At 41.4% G+C, this 19521-nt stretch overlaps 1 protein-coding gene across 2 annotated transcripts in view; it reads right to left on the reverse strand.

Moving 5' to 3' along the window:
• The window catches only part of MAGI2 (membrane associated guanylate kinase, WW and PDZ domain containing 2), a 781658-nt gene that overhangs the window by 532915 nt on the left and 229222 nt on the right, over positions 1–19521 (reverse strand). For both annotated transcript variants that reach the window (XM_067316830.1, XM_067316827.1), the window contains exon 2: positions 8643–8759. In XM_067316830.1, the coding sequence (XP_067172931.1) occupies positions 8643–8759 (117 nt within the window). The remainder of the gene's footprint in view (positions 1–8642; positions 8760–19521) is intronic.

The following is a 19521-nucleotide window of genomic DNA, read 5'->3' on the forward strand; positions in this document are numbered from 1 at the left end:
TGATTAGGGCGGTCAAGCACCCTCTTAGCCAGTGCTAGGGAGAGGCCTATATAAGAGCCAGGCCTAGAGCGCAGCGAACAGAGGCAGTGAACAGACGCAGCAGTTTGCGCAGCAGTTTGTGCAGCAGGGTGCATGAAGGGCCCTTCGTTTCTGTTCCCTGTGGTGTACGCTTCCTCAGGTATGGTCGTGACACGCCGCACAGCGCGTTCCCCAGTGGCTGTTGGAGTTGCTGTGTCAGAGGCTTGGACCCAGACCGACCCTCTGACAGCAGATGCGGCTCTACAGGTCTCAGGCTGCAGGGAGCGCTTGGGGCCTCTCCGGGAGGCCTGGGCTGGCAGCCAGCTCTCCTGCAGGAGGTGTGCTGCTGTTGGCGAGCTGTGTCGTCAGGTAAGGGAGTTACGGGAGGAGGTCAGTAGGCTGCGCAGCATCCGAGAAGCAGAGCAAGAGATAGACAGGGTATTCTCGGAGACTGTGCAGCTCCAGGAGTCCCAACCCCCCACAGCAGTGGAGTTGCCAGAGGGCTCTGTGCCGTGTGAAACGGTACATCATAACATCGTAGAAGAAGGCTGGAAACTGGTCACTGCTCGTGGGAGGAGAAAGGCTCCTACTCCTCCCGAAGACTTGCAGCTGAAGAACAGGTTTAGTGCCCTCCAGGATGAGGAGGAGATGGGCATGGCTGCAAGGGGAGTACCTGGGACAACAGACCCTGTGCCCTGCCGGAACGCCCGGAAGAAGCGGCAGGTGATTGCTGTGGGGGACTCCCTGCTGCAGGGGACGGAGGCATCTATCTGCCGACCTGACCTCTTGTCTAGAGAGGTTTGTGGCCTGCCAGGGGCTTGCGTGCGAGACGTCATGGAAAGACTGCCAAGGCTTGTCCATGCTTCGGACTATTACCCACTGCTGCTCTTCCATGTGGGCACCAATGGCACCAAGGGCAAACTGGAGACCATCAAGCAGGATTTCAGAGCTCTGGGGAGGGTGGTCAAGGGTCTGGGAGCCCAGGTCATCTTCTCCTCAATCCTGCCAGTGAGGGGGATGGATGAGAGGAGGAGGAGACGGACTTTCCAAGTTAATGACTGGCTGCGCCGCTGGTGTTGGCAACAGGGTTTTGGTTTCTACGACCAGGGGACCCTGTTTGAAGATCGACAACTGATGGCGAGAGATGGGATCCACCTCACGAGGCGGGGCACGCGGGTCTTTGCCAACAGGTTGGCCAACCTGGTAAGGAGGGCTTTAAACTAGGAAAGATGGGGGAAGGGGAGAGTTATAGTGACAGGGTAGTTGGCAAAAGACTGCTCAAGTCAGGATGCCTCCAACAGGTGAATGCAGCCAGGGAAGTGTGCATGGGATGTGGCTATGGAGGACCCTCCTTTACCCCTCCTGGGAAACCTGCATGCTCGATCACCTCCCTGAAATGCCTGTACACCAACGCACGCAGCTTGGGGAACAAACAGGAAGAACTAGAGATCTGTGTGCGGTCGCAGGGCCATGATCTCATTGCCATTACAGAGACATGGTGGGATAGCTCGCATGACTGGAGTGCTGTCATGGATGGCTACATGCTTTTTAGGAAAGACAGGCCAGGAAAGCGAGGTGGCGGAGTTGCTCTTTATGTGAGAGAGCAACTGGAATGTATTGAGCTGTGCCTAGGGGTGGATGAAGAGCGAGTCGAGAGCTTGTGGGTAAGGATTAAAGGGCAGGCTAGCATGGGTGACACTGTTGTGGGTGTTTACTACAGGCCACCTGATCAGGATGAGGAAGTCGATGAGGCCTTCTACAGACAGCTGGAAGTAGCCTCACGATCCCAGGCCCTGGTTCTCATGGGGGACTTCAACCACCCCGATATCTGCTGGAAAGACAACACAGCTAGGCACAAACAGTCCTGGAGGTTCCTGCAGAGCATTGGTGACAACTTCTTGACACAGGTGGTGGAGGAGCCAACAAGGAGAGGTGTGCTGCTGGACCTTGTACTAACAAACAAAGAAGGACTGGTGGAAGATGTGAAGGTCGGGGGCAGCCTTGGCTGCAGTGACCATGAGATGGTGGAGTTCAGGATCCTGCGAGGAGGCAGCAGGGCACTAAGCAGGATCGCAACCCTGGACTTCAGGAGAGCAAACTTTGGCCTCTTCAGGGACCTCCTTGGAGGAATCCCATGGGTTAGGGCCCTAGAAGGAAGGGGTGTTCAAGAGAGCTGGTTAATATTCAAGCATCACCTCCTCCAGGCTCAAGAGCGGTGCATCCCTGTGAGTAGGAAGTCAAGCAAAGGGGGCAGGAGACCTGCATGGATGAGCAAGGAGCTCCTGGCAAAACTCAACCAGAAGAAGGAAGTCTACAGAAAGTGGAAAGGGGGACAGGCCACTTGGGAGGAATATAGGAACGTTGTCAGAGTATGCAGGGATGCGATGAGGAAGGCTAAGGCCCGTTTGGAATTAAATCTGGCGAGAGATGTCAAGGACAGCAAGAAGGGCTTCTTCAAATACATCAGTAGCAAGAGGAAGACTAGGGAAAATGTGGGGCCTTTGCTGAATGGGGTGGGTGCCCTGGTGACGAAGGATGCAGAGAAGGCAGAGTTACTGAATGCCGCCTTTGCTTCAGTCTTTACTGCTCAGGCCAGCCCTCAGGAACCCCAGACCCTGGAGGCAAGAGAGAAAGTCTGGAGGAAGGAAGACTTTCCCTTGGTGGAGGAGGAGTGGGTTAGAGATCATTTAAGCAAACTTGACACCCACAAATCCATGGGCCCTGATGGGATGCACCCAAGAGTGCTGAGGGAGCTGGCGGACATTATTGCTAAGCCACTCTCCATCATCTTTGAAAGGTCATGGAGGACAGGAGAGGTGCCTGAAGACTGGAAGAAGGCTAATGTCACCCCAGTCTTCAAAAAGGGCAAGAAGGAGCACCCAGGGAACTACAGGCCAGTCAGCCTCACCTCCATCCCTGGAAAGGTGATGGAGCACCTCATCCTGGAGGCCATCTCCAAGCATGTGGAAGAAAAGGTGATCAGGAGTAGTCAGCATGGCTTCACCAAGGAGAAATCATGCCTAACCAATCTGATAGCCTTCTGTGATGGAATGACTGGCTGGGTAGATGAGGGGAGAGCAGTGGATGTTGTCTACCTAGACTTCAGCAAGGCTTTTGACACTGTCTCCCATAACATCCTCATAGACGAGCTCAGGAAGTGTGGGTTAGATGAGTGGACAGTGAGGTGGATTGAGAACTGGCTGAATGGCAGAGCTCAGAGGGTTGTGATCAGTGGCACAGAGTCTAGTTGGAGGCCTGTAGCTAGCAGTGTCCCCCAGGGGTCAGTACTGGGTCCAGTCTTGTTCAACTTCTTCATCAATGACCTGCATGAAGGGACAGAGCGCACCCTCAGCAGGTTTGTCGACGATACAAAACTGGGAGGAGTGGCCGATACCCCAGAGGGCTGTGCTGCCATTCAGAGAGACCTGGACAGGCTGGAGAGGTGGGCAGAGAGGAACCTCATGAAGTTCAACAAAGGCAAGTGCAGGGTCCTGCACCTGGGGAGAAATAACCCCATGCACCAGTACAGGTTGGGGATTGACCTGCTGGAAAGCAGCTCTGCGGAGAAGGACCTGGGAGCGCTGGTGGACACCAAGTTAAGCATGAGGCAGCAATGTGCCCTTGTGGCCAAGAAGGCCAATGGTATCCTGGGGTGCATCGGGAAGAGTGTTGCCAGCAGGTCGAGGGAGGTGATCCTCCCCCTCTACTCAGCCCTGGTGAGGCCACATCTGGAGTACTGCGTCCAGTTCTGGGCTCCCCAGTACAAGAGGGATGTGGCACTACTGGAGCAAGTCCAGCAAAGGGCTACAAAGATGATTAGGGGACTGGAGCATCTCTCTTATGAGGAAAGGCTGAGAGAGCTGGGCCTGTTTAGCCTGGAGAAGAGAAGGCTGAGAGGAGATCTTATCAATGTGTACAAGTATCTGAAGGGAGGGTGTCGAGAGGATGGGACCAGACTCTTTTCAGTGGTGCCGAGCGACAGGACACGAGGCAATGGTCACAAACTGAAACACAGACACTTCCATCTGAACATGAGGAAAAACTTTTTCACTGTGAGGGTGACAGAGCACTGGCACAGGTTGCCCAGAGAGGTTGTGGAGTCTCCTTCTCTGGAGATATTCTAAACACATCTGGATGCAATCCGGTGCAATGTGCTCTAGGTGACCCTGCTTGAGCAGGGGGGTTGGACTAGATGATCTCCAAAGGTCCCTTCCAACCTCAGCGATTCTGTGATTCTCACTTTGTATTCCCTGTCTGGGAGGGAAACATACGGACTCAATTTTCAGTCAGAGCTCCACTACTCTGCAAGCTCTTACAGAGGTGGAATTTGCAACTGCTTGGAAGGACATACCAAAGGAGACAGGATTGACCACCAGCATCACTACCAAAACTGCCTTCCTATCATGTAGTCTCCATAAAGCTTTTTTCTTGTGATGACACTAAGCTAAAGCCATCTTTTCTTGCAGCAAGGAATACGGAAAAGCTGCTTGCCCGGGGAGCAACTGCAGTTTGCTGACAGCGTTATCAAGCACAAGGTGCAGCATGACTAAATTGTTGTCTGTCTACAGCATTTACAGTATCAGATATGTTTCCAGGCTTTTCTCCAGATCCCTGGACCCAGACAGAAAGGGAGAGTGTCTGATACTGCTTATCTGTGTTTAACAAGTATCGCTTCTTACCGTGGGTATTTTTCTGTATCATAGCATACCTCAGTGGTCAGTGCTCCTCAATGCTCACTGCTCCTAACATATGAATAAATTTAGGGTATGAAAAATATGCTGAAAAGTCATACAACAGAAAGAGGAGATGAAAATGCATGACCCAAACTTCAGTCAGGTCTTTTGAATGTGGAGACCTGTGAACCTTTCTTTCCTCCAGAACTGCCTTTTATCATTTTTTGCTTTCCTCTGAGTTCCTGAACATGCCTCTTATCTGTATTACTTTTGGATTTCCTACACCTGAAGCTCAGGCTTCCTGCTTGCACTGAGATAAGAGCTGCGCCCTAACAGAAGACCACTGTCAGTTCTTCCTTCTGAAGAGTGCATTTTCTTTTATATTATTTGCAATACTGTATCTTTAAAAAAGTTTCAGTCTCCTGACCTTGCCTGCTGAAAGCTTTATTGCTTTTCTAACTCAGCTTTAAATTAACAGAGCTTTTTCTTCATTTTCTTGTTTGTGTATCAGTTTCATTACTTCTGTCACACAGCTCTGGGGGCAGAGCTAACTAACTGCTGCATCTCCACAAAAACCTTGCAAATCCAGTCGCACGTTCTGCTCTGGGATATATGCGTGTAATTCCTGTTGACAACGCAATGAAAATCAATTTCATATGGTATTGAGAACTGCAGCCCCTTATGGTAGGCAGCATTTGACTCTGCAGGTTAAATGGCCATTTCTAATTTGGTAGAAAGCAGCACTGCAATATTAAAGACAGATAGCGAAATGCAAGGAACACAAAAACAAACAATTCAAATTGTCTTCTTTATCCTGTCCACACGGACCACAGTTTCAGAGGGCAGAGTTCATCAATTTTCCTCATCATATGCACTTCTGGCCCATCCACTCTTTTCTCCACACAGGCTAAAATATAATGTAGAGTTCAAATTCTCACCTGGAACATGCTGCCTTATCTCTTCTAACTATATTTGGCTTATCCTGATTTAAAACAGGTATGGATTTGGTCCTGCGCTTCCTAGCTTCACAGAGAATACTCACTCATTCGAGTGAGATGTGTGTGGCAGATGGCTTAGCCTGCCTTGCAGATGCCCAGCCTGACTAGGAAGGCTTATTGCTGAGAAACAAGTGGTCGTGTCCCTTGCATTGCTAAGGTCAGTGCCAGCAGTCTGAACAAAAAGCAAAGAAGAATAAAAATTCAAGGTCAAGGAACCTCTTATAAAGGTTCTCTTGGCTTCACTGCCAATTACACTTCTACAACTGAGGAAAGATTGTAGGTGTGTTTGTAAAGGGAAAAGGCTGCCATCTATTTTTCAGACCTTTTCTCTTCAGGTTACAACCTTTTCATTGGAAATAATGTTGCCTGCAGTTGGCCTTCTCTGCATTTTTTTTCCTGCATAATAATTTGACTATACGGAATGCTTCTTTTGCTGCATTGGTATCCGTTGCAAGGTTAGTAATAAGCACGTGGTTAGTCTATAGCTATTATTAAGAGAACTTGTTGGCAATGGTACAGTCAGTTAAATGCTGCTGCAGATACTAGTGAAATCTTCTTCCTACAAGCTGCATACTATACTATTGTACTGCTAACCATTACTTTTAGCCTTTGTACAGAGCTCCAAAAAAATGACTATCCAAAGTAATAATGGCACCCTTAAAAAGTAAGTAAGTTCATTATTCAAAAATTAGTTAAGTTACATGAAAATAAGGAAATACTTGAGGAACATTTTCCCTCCTAAACTTGAATGCGGGAGACAGAATAAAATTGCATAAAAAAATTAATCTTAATTATGACTCTTTTGGGGAAAGAGTGGAAATCTGGCATGCAGTCTGTGTGATGGTGTGCTTTTTCTCTAGTTCAGTATGGAAGCTTTAGCAAATCAAGTATAACCCTGCCTGCATTTGTTAATTGCTTTATTTTAAAATATCCACATTTTGGAAAGCCTATTTTCATAGGATTTTCAAGAAAATTTTGAAGAAAATATTCTACTCATGCATTATTTTTTCCACCACCACTAAACCATGCATGGAAACAGTCTTCCATTATATCCAAGATCATGCCTGTTTAGTTAGCAATTCAGCAGTTGTCATCCATGTCACTAAACTGTTTTTGAAAACCTAGCTCTTATTTAGCTAAAGCTGCTCAAAATGTAATACAATAATGACCCAAGAATCTAACTGTGTAAGAAGACACAGAAGATGAGTAAAAAGAATAAATCACTTAATAAATCATTAAGTGTTTATAGGTTCTGAATTGTGGTCTTTGTGGCTGAGTGCTCCTTCCTGAATGACAAATTTGCTCCTGTCAGTAACATACTTCACTTCCCAGATAAGAACGTTTTATTCCCTTGATTTCAAAAAAAACTTAGAGTCATATCATGTCCATATTGCACACCTACACTATTTGCTATATGTGCGCACCAAGGGCATAAAATGGTTCCATGTCTTGGTGACTTGCTGCCTTTCCTAAACACATAAGAATCAGTAGACTTCTGAAATTTCTCTTACTTGTAGATCTTCTCACCACTACGAAAGTTAACATTAGGAAACATATGTAGCACAAGCTGGTATTATTTCACGCTAGTTGCGATACTGCTGCTTTTTTTTTTTTTTTTAATCTGGGTCTCCAGCATTAACAAGTGTGTGGTAGGGTTATTATAAATATATTCCTATGCTAATGGCCTCCTAGACATCCTAAGAAGTGGGTCTTTCTGAAAGTACTCCACTAAGCTTAGATTTTATCTCAAAACATCTTTCTCCTTCCACTTGTACTTCAGCTCTAATGTTTCTCAGCACCTCCAGACAAACCTAAATCATCATAAATCTCACATAAAAATAATGTTGCTGATTTTCTACATGCAGAATAAACATTCTCTAATTTTATTCAACCTTTATTGCTAATCAGGGGCAAATGGAACTCTGAAATTAAGTATTGTGTTTATTTACCTTCAGCTTCCAAAAGAAGAGGGAAATGTTTGAACCTCTTTTTTGGTGCTTCAAACCTCCATTCTTAGTGTAACGAAAAAAAAATTGTACAGTAGCATTGACAACAACACAGCTTTCAAAGAACATCCACCTATTACCATATAAATAGCACACTGACGTATTCAGCATACCTTCCCCTGCCTATCATTCCAGTGTCAAGCCTGCAAGTTCAGAGGTGCACTCTTTTCACCAAAACCAGAAGCCCAATTTTCCATCCACCAAGCAATTATTTTATGAGGTAAGAATAATGGAATTTTATTCCGTTTTGAATGATTTATTGTCTGTCAGCAAAACAGAGCTGTTCTGAAAGGCATTGCCCTGTTATTTTGACATTGCTGATGTTACTGTGCTTAATTTCATGACTACCATATAAGTGAGTAATTTCAATATCTACAAAAATGCTTTTGGATGTTTCAGAATATTTTATATCTAGACACAATCAGCTTATATGACAACAAGAGAACAAATGTATGTGCAAGACAATATAAACATCTATGGCAATGCCTGCTGCACCTGAACAACAAAATTTCCTAGCATGTTTCCTCCATTGCCCTGTTGCATTCTAAATCCCTCAGTGTTATTCAGTAAAGGATAATACTGTGAAATCTGAGGCAGATCAAACTCTCTCTGTTGGACACCAATTTAACTACCCAGGAAAACTGTCAAATTTTTTTAAATTTGTTTTTCTGCGGAACTGCAGAAAAAAAGATTACTCTTCTACATCCACAGTTGATCAGAGCTACAACTTCGAAAACATCATGCAGTTTCAGGAATTAATTCAGAATTAGACAGTTTAGTTCCTCAAAAATAATGTGGAAGACATGAACCAAGTCACTATCTGCCTACAGGAAGACTGCTTCATCTACAATACAACTTTTCATGCTTTACGAGTGGTCTCAGCAACATTAATTTGGCCAATCTGTTGCCACCAAGAAAATAGATTTGTTCATCTCCACCCTACTCACATGGCACTGTGCGGAGGTAGAGATTGTCTCTTATGATCTGCTGGAGCTCGTGGTCTACCGAACCTTTCTGGAACCGTAAATTGAGGTAGTGACGAAGGTCCTTATCAACAATGCCTCCTGTCAAGTAAAAGACAAATGAAAGCATTAAAAATATATTGCTTTGACAGAAGCAATGAATCACTTGTAAAGTCTCAGTGGCTCATTTTCCTTCATGTTTCTGTCATCTCTCAGATGACAAAAGTGCAAAGTTTTCTAGTTAAGGCATGCAGTTGGTATAATATTTAGTACTGATAATTATTTTGCAGGTTAAAAAAGGCTAACTGATAACTGACTGGCTAAACCTGTACAGTTCAGAAAAATGTATATGGGATTATATACTGAGGTGTCAGATTTTTCTGCACAAACTGATAACACATTATCATTATTATATTATTACATACATATATATCTATATAATACATGATGAGGTATTATGCTCCCTGTGACCTGGTACCAATTTCCCACCAGTTTATTAAATGCAAAATTCTTGTTTCAGAATGTCTCGGTTTGAAATGTTCAATGCTTTCACTCCAAATGTAAGCAGAATAAAATGCAGCTAAAATAGTTATCAGCTGTACTTAATGATCATACAAATAACATATAATCTTTTGTCATATTTATTTGCAATGGTGCTCACATCTGAAAAACATAAAGTAGCAAATGAGGGAACATATTTTATTTCTACTGTTGAAAGCAGTCATTAGTAATATAACATCTCAGCATAACACTACAAATATATGTGGAAAAAAGAATTGGGTTAAAAATCCCGTCTCTGCCAATTTTATCATAACTTTAGGACAAAACAACTTTAAGCATTGTTCAGCTAGGGGTGCATCATTTTCCATTATTAAAGACAAATATATAAATCAAATTCAACATGATTAATAAACATTTCCAGATATAGTTCCCCTTCATCTCTTTTAAGCTGGAGTATGGATCATGTTTATAATTATAGGAAAAAAGTCTATAAATAACTGCATTGCTTCCTTCTCTGAAATTCTATTTGTCATAAGAAAAGTATAGAAAATCATTATCACACTAAGCTCTGACATATATTCCCAAGAAGAAAAATTGCAATCTGATAGATTTCTAACCTGTTGCTTCATACATTCAACCTTAAATCATTTTTTCAAATGGCATTTGCTATTGAACCTCTGCCAAAAGTCTTTTGACTTGTACTATATAAAGATTTTCCTGCAAAAAGGAACAAACAACATTCCCACCTAATTATTTCTATTATATTGAAAGTCACTGCACACCACAAATGGCAATAAATTAAAATATATTTCTCCTTACAGCTATTCCTATTTATCTGCCCATTACAAGTTGATAATCTTATTATTGCTGCTTTTTGTCAGTAACTTCAAAACCTTTTTGTTCCAAGTTTATAAAAAGCTTACAAATAAATTCTGTCATCTTCACCTAAAGGCAAAAAGCAGCAGACTTTCATAATCAAAAAAAAAAAAAGCCTGTATTCATAACAGACACAAAAAAATACCTGTGTGCAAGGTTCCCAGATGCTCACAACTTCCATAAGATCTTTATTATTTCGGGATTGAAGCTGAGCTACTCAGTCCATTAATTTGGTACCACGAACCCCACTTCTCCCTATGCAGACCAGACCATTACTCCTGCCAATTTTTTACCAGATTTCCGAGCAGGCAAGGGCTAGAGGAGGCTGCAGAGAGCCACTCTGCTCCCGACTGGAATTAGCTGTCCTTCCTTTGTGGCTGCAGAGAGTAAAGGTCCTGCAGCTCTTGCTCTTCTTGCTCTAATATACAGAACATGCTCAGTGATGCAGATGCTTTCTGGCAGCCTGAGAAAATGCCAGCTCGAGAACAACAGCTGTAGCCTGCCCAATGACATAAACCTGAATCACTCAAATTCTGACATAAGTTTAGGAACCTACACAAATTTCTGACCTTCAAAGTGTGTTTTTTAGATTCACCCTTTTTCTTCAAACACAGCTGTTTACTTCACCAGGTGGTAACAAATGCACTAAAACATCCTAAATATTCCGTGAAAAGCATCAGCCGATATTTTTGGCAAAAAGCATATTCCAAACTGAAGCTTAAAAATGTATATTTACAATAGAAGGTGCCTACAGCCTTTGATTTGCTACATACAGATTCAAAAACAAAAGTTTGTACCAGCAGTAGGACTTACACATGGTGCAGGAGAAAAAAAATATCAGCATCCCAGCTCAAGTTAAACGTATCAAAATTTTCCTGATAGCTGAGTATATTCTGCAAGATGACCAAAGTTTATTTTAAGGAGCAGTCAGATGAACTACAGACAGCATACGTACAATTGGCAATTTTCCCTCTTTGAAAGTCATTCTGTGTTCTGATTTAATTGAGGTTTTTCATTTCTTTAGGCATATGATACTCTTTTACCGAGTCTGGTATAACAATGAATTTTTCATCCTGGAAGGCTGAAACCATAATATAGGCAGTTCTACAGTCCTGACAAGCAGATGCAAAGGCCCCCTACCCTAATTGTCATTCTTCTGCTTTACTCCCCTAAAAGGCTTTGTTGTTTTACCTGATGCTTGTCAAAAGCATACTTTATTTCTCTCCAGATGTGCTTTCCAGATCTTTATAATGCTGGGACATGAGCTTTTGAGCAGCCTGATCCTCTTGAAGTACAAGATCTAACATCTGTCATGTACTAGTATGGGGCCCTAAGACTTTTTGCAAGAAACTATACTGATTCACAAGAATGTAAAACAGCCTTGATTTAACAGCAGTGAATTACATCTCAAGTCATGTATGACAAAAATGAAGAATAACATGAGAAGAAGAGGAATAATAATAGGATGATGACCTTCAAAAGGCTGAAATAAGAGTTTGAAAATCTTATCAGTTGGTTTGTTTTGGAAGGAAAAAAGAAACTTTGTGACGTTGTCAAAAAGTACATAGAAAGAGGAGTGATAAGAGAGAAACAGTCACTGTTTTTACAAGAAAGTCGCAATATTCCACTATTCAGTGGTGCCATCCAACACCTTCAGATGGTTGCCTGGTACCCAGGACTGAATAGGTCTCTATACAATTCAACTTCCTGTTATTTTCTCTTTCCACAGTACATTTAAAACCATCAAGATGTTGAATAAATCCTGCCATGAGCACAAACCCATAGTTTCTGTTGCTCACCTGCCATAGCAGCCTCAGAAAGCTGCTGGGTGCAGAAGCAACATTGCAGAGAGCCATCACACCTCTGGGGCAGATGCCGGCACGACCACAAGCCCCGTGATGCCCAATGGGCAGCTCACGGGGAGGATGAGCTCAAAAGTTGCTTCACTAAGGCTACATCCCATGCACCCCATGTGAGAGCAAAAGGAAGAGCTACCATGTGTCTGGTTTGGAAACCCAGCCCAGAGATTGCAATTAAAAATGTTCCTTGACTGCTGTCATAGGAGGAGTCTGACTCTGCAGAGTTTTTGATGGCTTGCAGCCATGGAGGGTGGGTTTTTCTCCTGGCTTGAGGCCTGTACTGTGTTTCACTTCCATTTCACTCCAATGAATGCTTGTTTTGCTAGCTGGGAAATGTAGGACATGAATTAAATACTTCCAGTAACGATCTCTTTCATAACGTATGTCTGTTTTAGGTACAGCTACCAATCATGATGGCAAACTCATAACCATGACTGAACTTGATTCTACAGATTATAAAATTAGATACACTTGGTTGAACTAAAAACTGCTCTGTTTGCATGTTTTACTCATGAATTTAATGAGCAAAGTATATCTCTTTATAGTGTTTTAATATATTTCTGTCAAGTTTCTTTCCCTTCTCAAAAACTAGTAGCAAAGCCCAATTGGAAAAGAAATACAATAAAAAAACTCACATACCAAAGGATATTAAACAGTTTGTAGCTCATTAAAAGATTCAAAACTGGAGAGGATAATTGCTATTTCCAAGAAAATGACAGAGATAAATGTAAGGAGGTTTACAATTTTCTCTAGCCCTAAATATTTTAAGTGGTTTTTGGAAACGTTCCACTTGGTGTCTCACAGATGCTGCAGATGGAGTACACCCTTGAATTTTATTTTTAAGTGGAGGACTACTTGCAAAACATTAACATCCTCCTTGTTGTCCTCATAATGTTAGTTCTAAATATTTTATTTCTTACCCTTATCACAATTTTTATAACTATAACTTCTTTACAGACATTTCTGAGAATGTTCATGCATTACTATTTTCTCATCTTATATCACAACCTTTCAGTGAAGTGACTTCACAAAACCTGGTATGGCAGGTTATTTGCTTTTGAACAGTACAGTCAATTGCATCTCAGCCATGAATAATTTGCCTTGGAGATTTTATTTACGGGATTAGAATTGAAAAGACTTCAGGTTCCCTGGGTTCTATAAATACTCCTGGTTAGAAAAGTCTATGAGTAAGCGAGTTTCTTACATGTAGATTTGCATCTCTACATGACCTATGTGCCTTAGAAGAATAAAGGTAAATTACTTAGGATCTCTACCTTGTGAAAATAGACAAGCTCATAGTCCTAGTGTGTGTAAACTACCTCCCCTTTTCTGTCATCCTACCTGTGTCAATCTGTCTTCCCTTGTTTTCAACAAGTTTCCACTTCTGCCTGTAAATCATTAAAGACAGATATTTGGCAAGGGTAAATGGCTTGGCTGAACTGGCTTGCACTGGCTTCAGTAGGACTATATTGTTGGAGAATCTCACCCCATATATTTGTTCAGGTGTTACCTGGAACAGTATATTACTAATACAATATGCCTCTGTGGACATCTGACAATAGCTCAAATACTGTGCACCTCTTTAGTGGAACACTCGCAGTTTGCTGCACACCAGACTCATTTCTCCTTCACCATTCACAGAAGATCCAAAATGACCTTTCAGTCACTAAACTGAATGGGAGTGACCTGACTTCTTTAAACCAGGTTTCATGAATATCTGGTTTATTAATTCTTTTCTCTACTGATGAGGTGAAAAAGTCTTCAGATGAAAGTGGCTGGAAGAAATTTTTTGTGATTCCCTCTCCAAGATCTATCAACAAATCAAGGTCATCATAAATAAAAAGCTGCATATATGGTTGAATTCCTCAGTTCTGATTATTTTTGGAAATGGTCCAATGAGAATTCAGAATACCTGAAATTATCATACAGCACTCCTCTCAGTCATCCCCGTCAATTCAGTGATACCATGCCCATTTACCTACAAACATCTCTACGACTCCTTTCATTCTGGCATGCAAGGCCTAACCTGAGGTGATCTCTAGTTCTCCTCCTTCAGTCTTCTTCTCGAGACTCATGCAGCTCTAGTGGGGCATGTTCAAGGAAATCAGCAAAGCAAGCTTGAACAGTCACCAGGGCAGGCAGAACCTAACTGCGAGAGGACCGTAGGGTCAGAAAGGGTGCTGAAATACGTCTGCCTAGGCATGCTTCTCCTAGCAAGCTCCTTACAGTGTCTGAAAAGTTTTTAAATGTAAAAGAATATTAACTAGAATACTTAACTGTCACATCCTGTCTTCTCTCAAAGTTTCTTTCCCCTTCTCAGGAGCAGAACAACTTTCCCTTCCCTTGAGGGTTCCACCTAATGTCAGGACCATAACACAGAGAGGTAAAGTATGTCCACCACACAATTTTTTTTCCACAAGCCTAGCTTATCACAAACGTCAAAAAAACACCCAAAACCTTAAGAATGCATTGATTAAAGAGGAATTGATGTTTAACATTACTCATATGAATAGGTAGTGTTTGTAGTACAGACAATACTTTTAAAACAAAGGTAGTATGTTTTACCTTAGCATATGATTAATAAAGATGATATAATGCATTTAACATTTTAGTACCAGTATGAGATGATTTGCTTTAGTGCTTTTTAAAACTAGTATAAGTAACAAAAAAAAAATCATTTTTAAGAGACGATATGAAAATTCCAAAGTAATATTGAAACTCTCTGTTGGATTTTAGAAAGATTCATTATTAAAATACAGCCTACAGCTAAGCCTATTATTTAAAGGAAATTTTCTCAACAAACTTATCTAATACTCAGAGGAGTATGAGATGAATGTTGGCATTTCACTGATCATTTTATACTGGGCATATTAAGCCCTGGAATTTACTTGAGGTCTCCATGTAAAACACATAATCACTGTAACAATATTCTGAAGATAGTACAACAAACACTTTAGTAAATTATAATAAACATGTATTAAATTCCAGTCATGAACTGAAGATTATGCATTTTATTTTCAAAGCTTTTCTATCCCCAGATTAAACTCTGTGGGTCTTCTTCAAACATCTGCCTGTCTTCCACCACTACCTTCAGCCAAGTCTGCCATCAGGCTTCTTATCTGGCAAGTCTCAAAATGTCAGGGGTGAGCTATCATCACTGTAGAATTTGTAGTAAGATAGACAACCAAGAGGGAATTATGCAGGGAAATTAGACTCCTCAGGAAGAAAATTATTTTCTTTCATACTTGGGATGGATCCAAAAATTTCATGATCCTTTACTGGAGATGTAAATAAATTTCAAGAGTAAAGTCTTTGGAAAAACATAGATCCTGTGGTTCTTGTATGTGCATATATGGTGAAGGACATTTTGAGATATAGCTTGTTAATGGCAAAATGGCCTTCTTTTTTATAGGGAATTATTTAGTAGTATTTCCTTTTCTCTTTGCATATTGATTATTATATTACTAATCTTTTTGCTTATTGTTATATTATCTATCATATATATGCATATTGTATATACCACATATACACATATATTTCTATTTTTAGAGATATCCTTTGATTTCTCCCTCCTAGCATTTTTAAATTTAAGGATTTAAAATAAAGAATTCTATAAGTGTTGAGTTTATAGGAGAAACTTCATAGGGTTGGTACTATACACAGACTATAGATTGTATTAAAACAAAATCAGCCAAACAATTAATGAATATTTCTCTTTAAAGGACCCTGAGAGCATTCATTTTTGGATGTAGGCCTCCGTACAAATATATTACTCCCTAATCTCTGTGGGAGATGGATTCCACCTGTTCTCCCCAGCCAAGGAAACAGGCTAAGGTTGACACACACTCTGATCTTACTACCTGGCCTGCATTGCTCTGGACAGAGGTATCCGTGCCGCCTAAGGGCAACCTGAGCTCAGGCCACCTCTCTGTCCCTAAAGACAACCCAAGCTCAGGCCACCTATGTCTCACACCCACCCCTGCTGTGGGTAGTGTGGGGGCAGCCTGAGTAAGGACTACACCACTGGGACACAATGGGGTGAGACCAGCAACACTAGAGGTAGGTTGACGCTTGGAATAATATGAAAGAGCGTAATATGAAAGAGCATCTGGGATTTATTTTCTTAGTTCTGCACCTAACCTTAAGCCTATGTATGAACTATAAGATAGAAGTGAGCGCTGTGCCTGAAGCAAAAACGTGGTGTGTGATGACAATGGGATGCTGTGTCAGCAGGAGAGTCACTTGAACTGAACGCAACTGCACCTGTACCTTGTCTCAGACAACTGAACCTCAATGCTTACTAAAACAGTAGATTTCCAGTCCTCATGGCTACAGAAACAGCCTTCCACAGTGAAACCGGAGGCATCAGCATCTTCCAGAGTCAGCCAGCAGCAGGAAACATTGCCTTAGAGATGGGAGCTCCCCTGCTAACCTCAGAGAACTGCCTTTTAACTACAAAAACATTTTGTTGCTTTGCTATTTAGAGGGACTTCACTTTGGACCTTTCAGTTAATTGACCGCCCAGCACAATGAGGGATTCCGTTCGTGACTGGAGTCTCCGGGAAATACTATGACATAAAAGGTTGGTAAAAAAAGTCAAGCCGTACTTCATGTAACTCAGAGGACAGTTTGGGCCACTCTGCTTTCAGAAGAATTATATTTTATTCCATGTTTTAGTTAGCAGATGGACAAACAAAGTAAAGAAGATGCTTGTAAGCTGCTGCTTCTTCTCTACAAAGGCTTTCTGGAAATGAACTGTCACCTAATCTAGTTTTAAAACACACTAAAGCAACACTTCTGAATTATGGAACAAAACTGCTTGAAGGTGCCTCCAGAATACCATTGATTTGACTGATAACTTCAACATAAACATTAATGATTGCTACTGAGATATTTAAAAGACTGTAATTGTTCCTACAAGACTTACTACAAGAGAAATAATTACCTCTACAGATGTTTTTGACAAACACTAAATTTTAAGGATTATAAATTTACTTATGAAGTATGTCAAAAATGACAGTCTCAGATTGCACAGTCAGTTAGAGTCCAGCAATACCTGCAAAGATAGCTGCTTCATCTTGAAATTTGAATGGATTTGCAGAAGACCTATTTCACACAGATCTGTATTTAGTACTGTTAGGCAATATGGTGTGCCATTGCAAGCCTGGCATTCAGACGCTCCCAGTCATAGAAATCTTTCTCCTTTGGACAAAGGGTATCACAACAGGGCCTGAATCTGCTGAGGACCACTCTTTGCTATGTTACCTGACTTCCATATACAGATCCCCAAGAAAGTGATAGGAAGCCTAGAAAGCTCCCAACTGAGTTCAACAAGAACAGTTGCAATAGGAAACTAAAACATCTTACAGATATTCTTCTAAAGACAGAATCCCCTTAGAAAATGGATGGCACAGAAAGCTGAACACCCATAGATATAGCTTAACCAGAGGCTGATGGCAGCGCACTAAAAATATTTGAATAAAACTAATAAGGCTGGTTTAGCTTCAGAGAAACATTTATATTGTTATTCAGGCTGGATATATTGCCAGGAAGCTGTTTTGAATTTTAGGAAAATCCACACTAGCCATAAATGTCCAAACAGACAAGTTAACCAAGGGGAAAAAATCACAATGATATAAGAAGTTTATTTTTAAATCAAACTATACCAGAATATTAACTTTCATATGCATTTATTTGGAAAACCAAAATAGCACTTCTCTTTGTGCGCTGCTTACTGACACACTCATTAGAAAAATACACTTACAAATTGACTCATCTGGAAAAGCTCAAATGCAGTATTAATCTCTAATGAATATTAACAGTGGCATGTGGGGTTCAACCATTCTATCTCAGCACAAATTATGCCTCACTGTGTCAGTTTAATTCCCTGGGCTGTAAGGGTGAGCCATTGAACAGAGAAACCCCACTGCCTATCTTGAGTTTTGCCTGGTGGAGAAGCAACCATAAAGCTCACAACACCTCTAGCAGAAAGATGTTCACACAGTTCTCCTCAGGCAACAGCCACCTACATCTCACTGGTACCCAAAGTCACCTCTGTTTTCCACAACCAGAGCCTTTACAGTCCTCTCCGGGCTCTTCTCTGGATGGTCGGCTCCCAAAAGCCTGTGCTGAGAGCTACACAGACCGTCAGTGTCATTTCTTTGCAATGTGTAAAAACATCTCTTCTTAAAAGCAGAGATCAATTGCTCCGCACCTTTAATGGAAAAGTAACTCTTCTGTTTAATACTCTTAAGAATACAGCAAGAAGATGGCTGTTCATCTACTAGGGACACAAATGTTCTTTTTCTGTAATACTCTTTTAGTTTTATCTCCTTTGCAGAAGACAGGTGTGATGGAACTTAGTTTGAGGCTTGACAATTATTTGAATAAAATATGAAAGCCTGGATAGGAATAGAGTAGCATAGTTTTACCAGACTTGAATTATTTGAAAGGTATTCTACTTAAATCATAGCTGCACGATTTTAATTGCTTGAGATAGAGACTTATTTTCCTTACTTCTGAAAATAATACTGCCATATTAATAGGCTCTGCATTGTGTGCTGACATTGTGTAAAAAGAGAAAGATTAATCTGGGTAAAAAATCCAAGTAACACGCAATTTATGAGAGGACGCAAACTCACAGAGGCTACCATTGTATGAGTTCTAATAATAGTTACAAAATATGATTTAGATTGGTATCTGAGCCATGGGAGCCGAGTTTTTTAAACTCTTTACAGTGTCTCAGTCTAAACCCATAACGTACTGTGAAAAATCACTACAATAATACATTACTTCCTGGCTTTCTGATAGATTGTTGCATAAATAGCAGAACACCATTTTACAGACTTTGTAATCATAAAACTGAAAAAGTGCAAACTGTATCTGCAATAGATAAACTGAGCTTTCAAAGCACAGCACACAAAATTATTGCTAATCCCTGAGATGATAGAAATTGCATATATATGTCCTCAGATGCATGTCCTTTACCAAGAACTCTTTTCCTGCACCAAGTTTCCTGGTATTCACGTAAAGTCAAAACAAGAGTAAAACACTAAAAAAATGAAATAGGAGGTGCTTTATAGCTGTTTCGCAGTAATGAGAAATTAAGACAACACAAAACACGTAAATAATTATAAGGCTAAGAAGATGTCCTCCAGCTTTATACACAGCACCTAACAACTGGAATTAACTGAAGCAGTCCCTTAGACTGTTTCATGTCAGTGTGGTGTTCCCTTCATCTTTAAGTCCATAGTGATACCATCTTGCAGCCGTCATACAAGTTAATTAGGGCTGTACCCAGTCAGTAACGGAAGAGGAAATTTCCAAGCACATGTAACCTAAATTGAAGTGGTGCTGCAGATTCAGCAAGTGAGGCTCCCCTTCGCAAGCCAAGAACGAAGGAGTGCCTCCGCAGGCCGAGGGCACAGGACCAGTAGATGCACTATTTAGTCCTTGTATAAGAGCACTGCAGAGTGGTGATACAGAATTCACGTGCTCCACACTAAGAAAACTGCATTTCAGACAAGATGAAAGAGCAGATGAAGTTTGTGAAGTGTTTGGGATTCCCTGGCATGAGAGCTGCAATACTGATTGAACAGATAATTATTAGGCTTAAAAACAAATGAATC

The sequence above is a fragment of the Apteryx mantelli genome, chromosome 1 (assembly GCF_036417845.1).
Source record: "Apteryx mantelli isolate bAptMan1 chromosome 1, bAptMan1.hap1, whole genome shotgun sequence".
NCBI lineage: Eukaryota > Metazoa > Chordata > Aves > Apterygiformes > Apterygidae > Apteryx > Apteryx mantelli.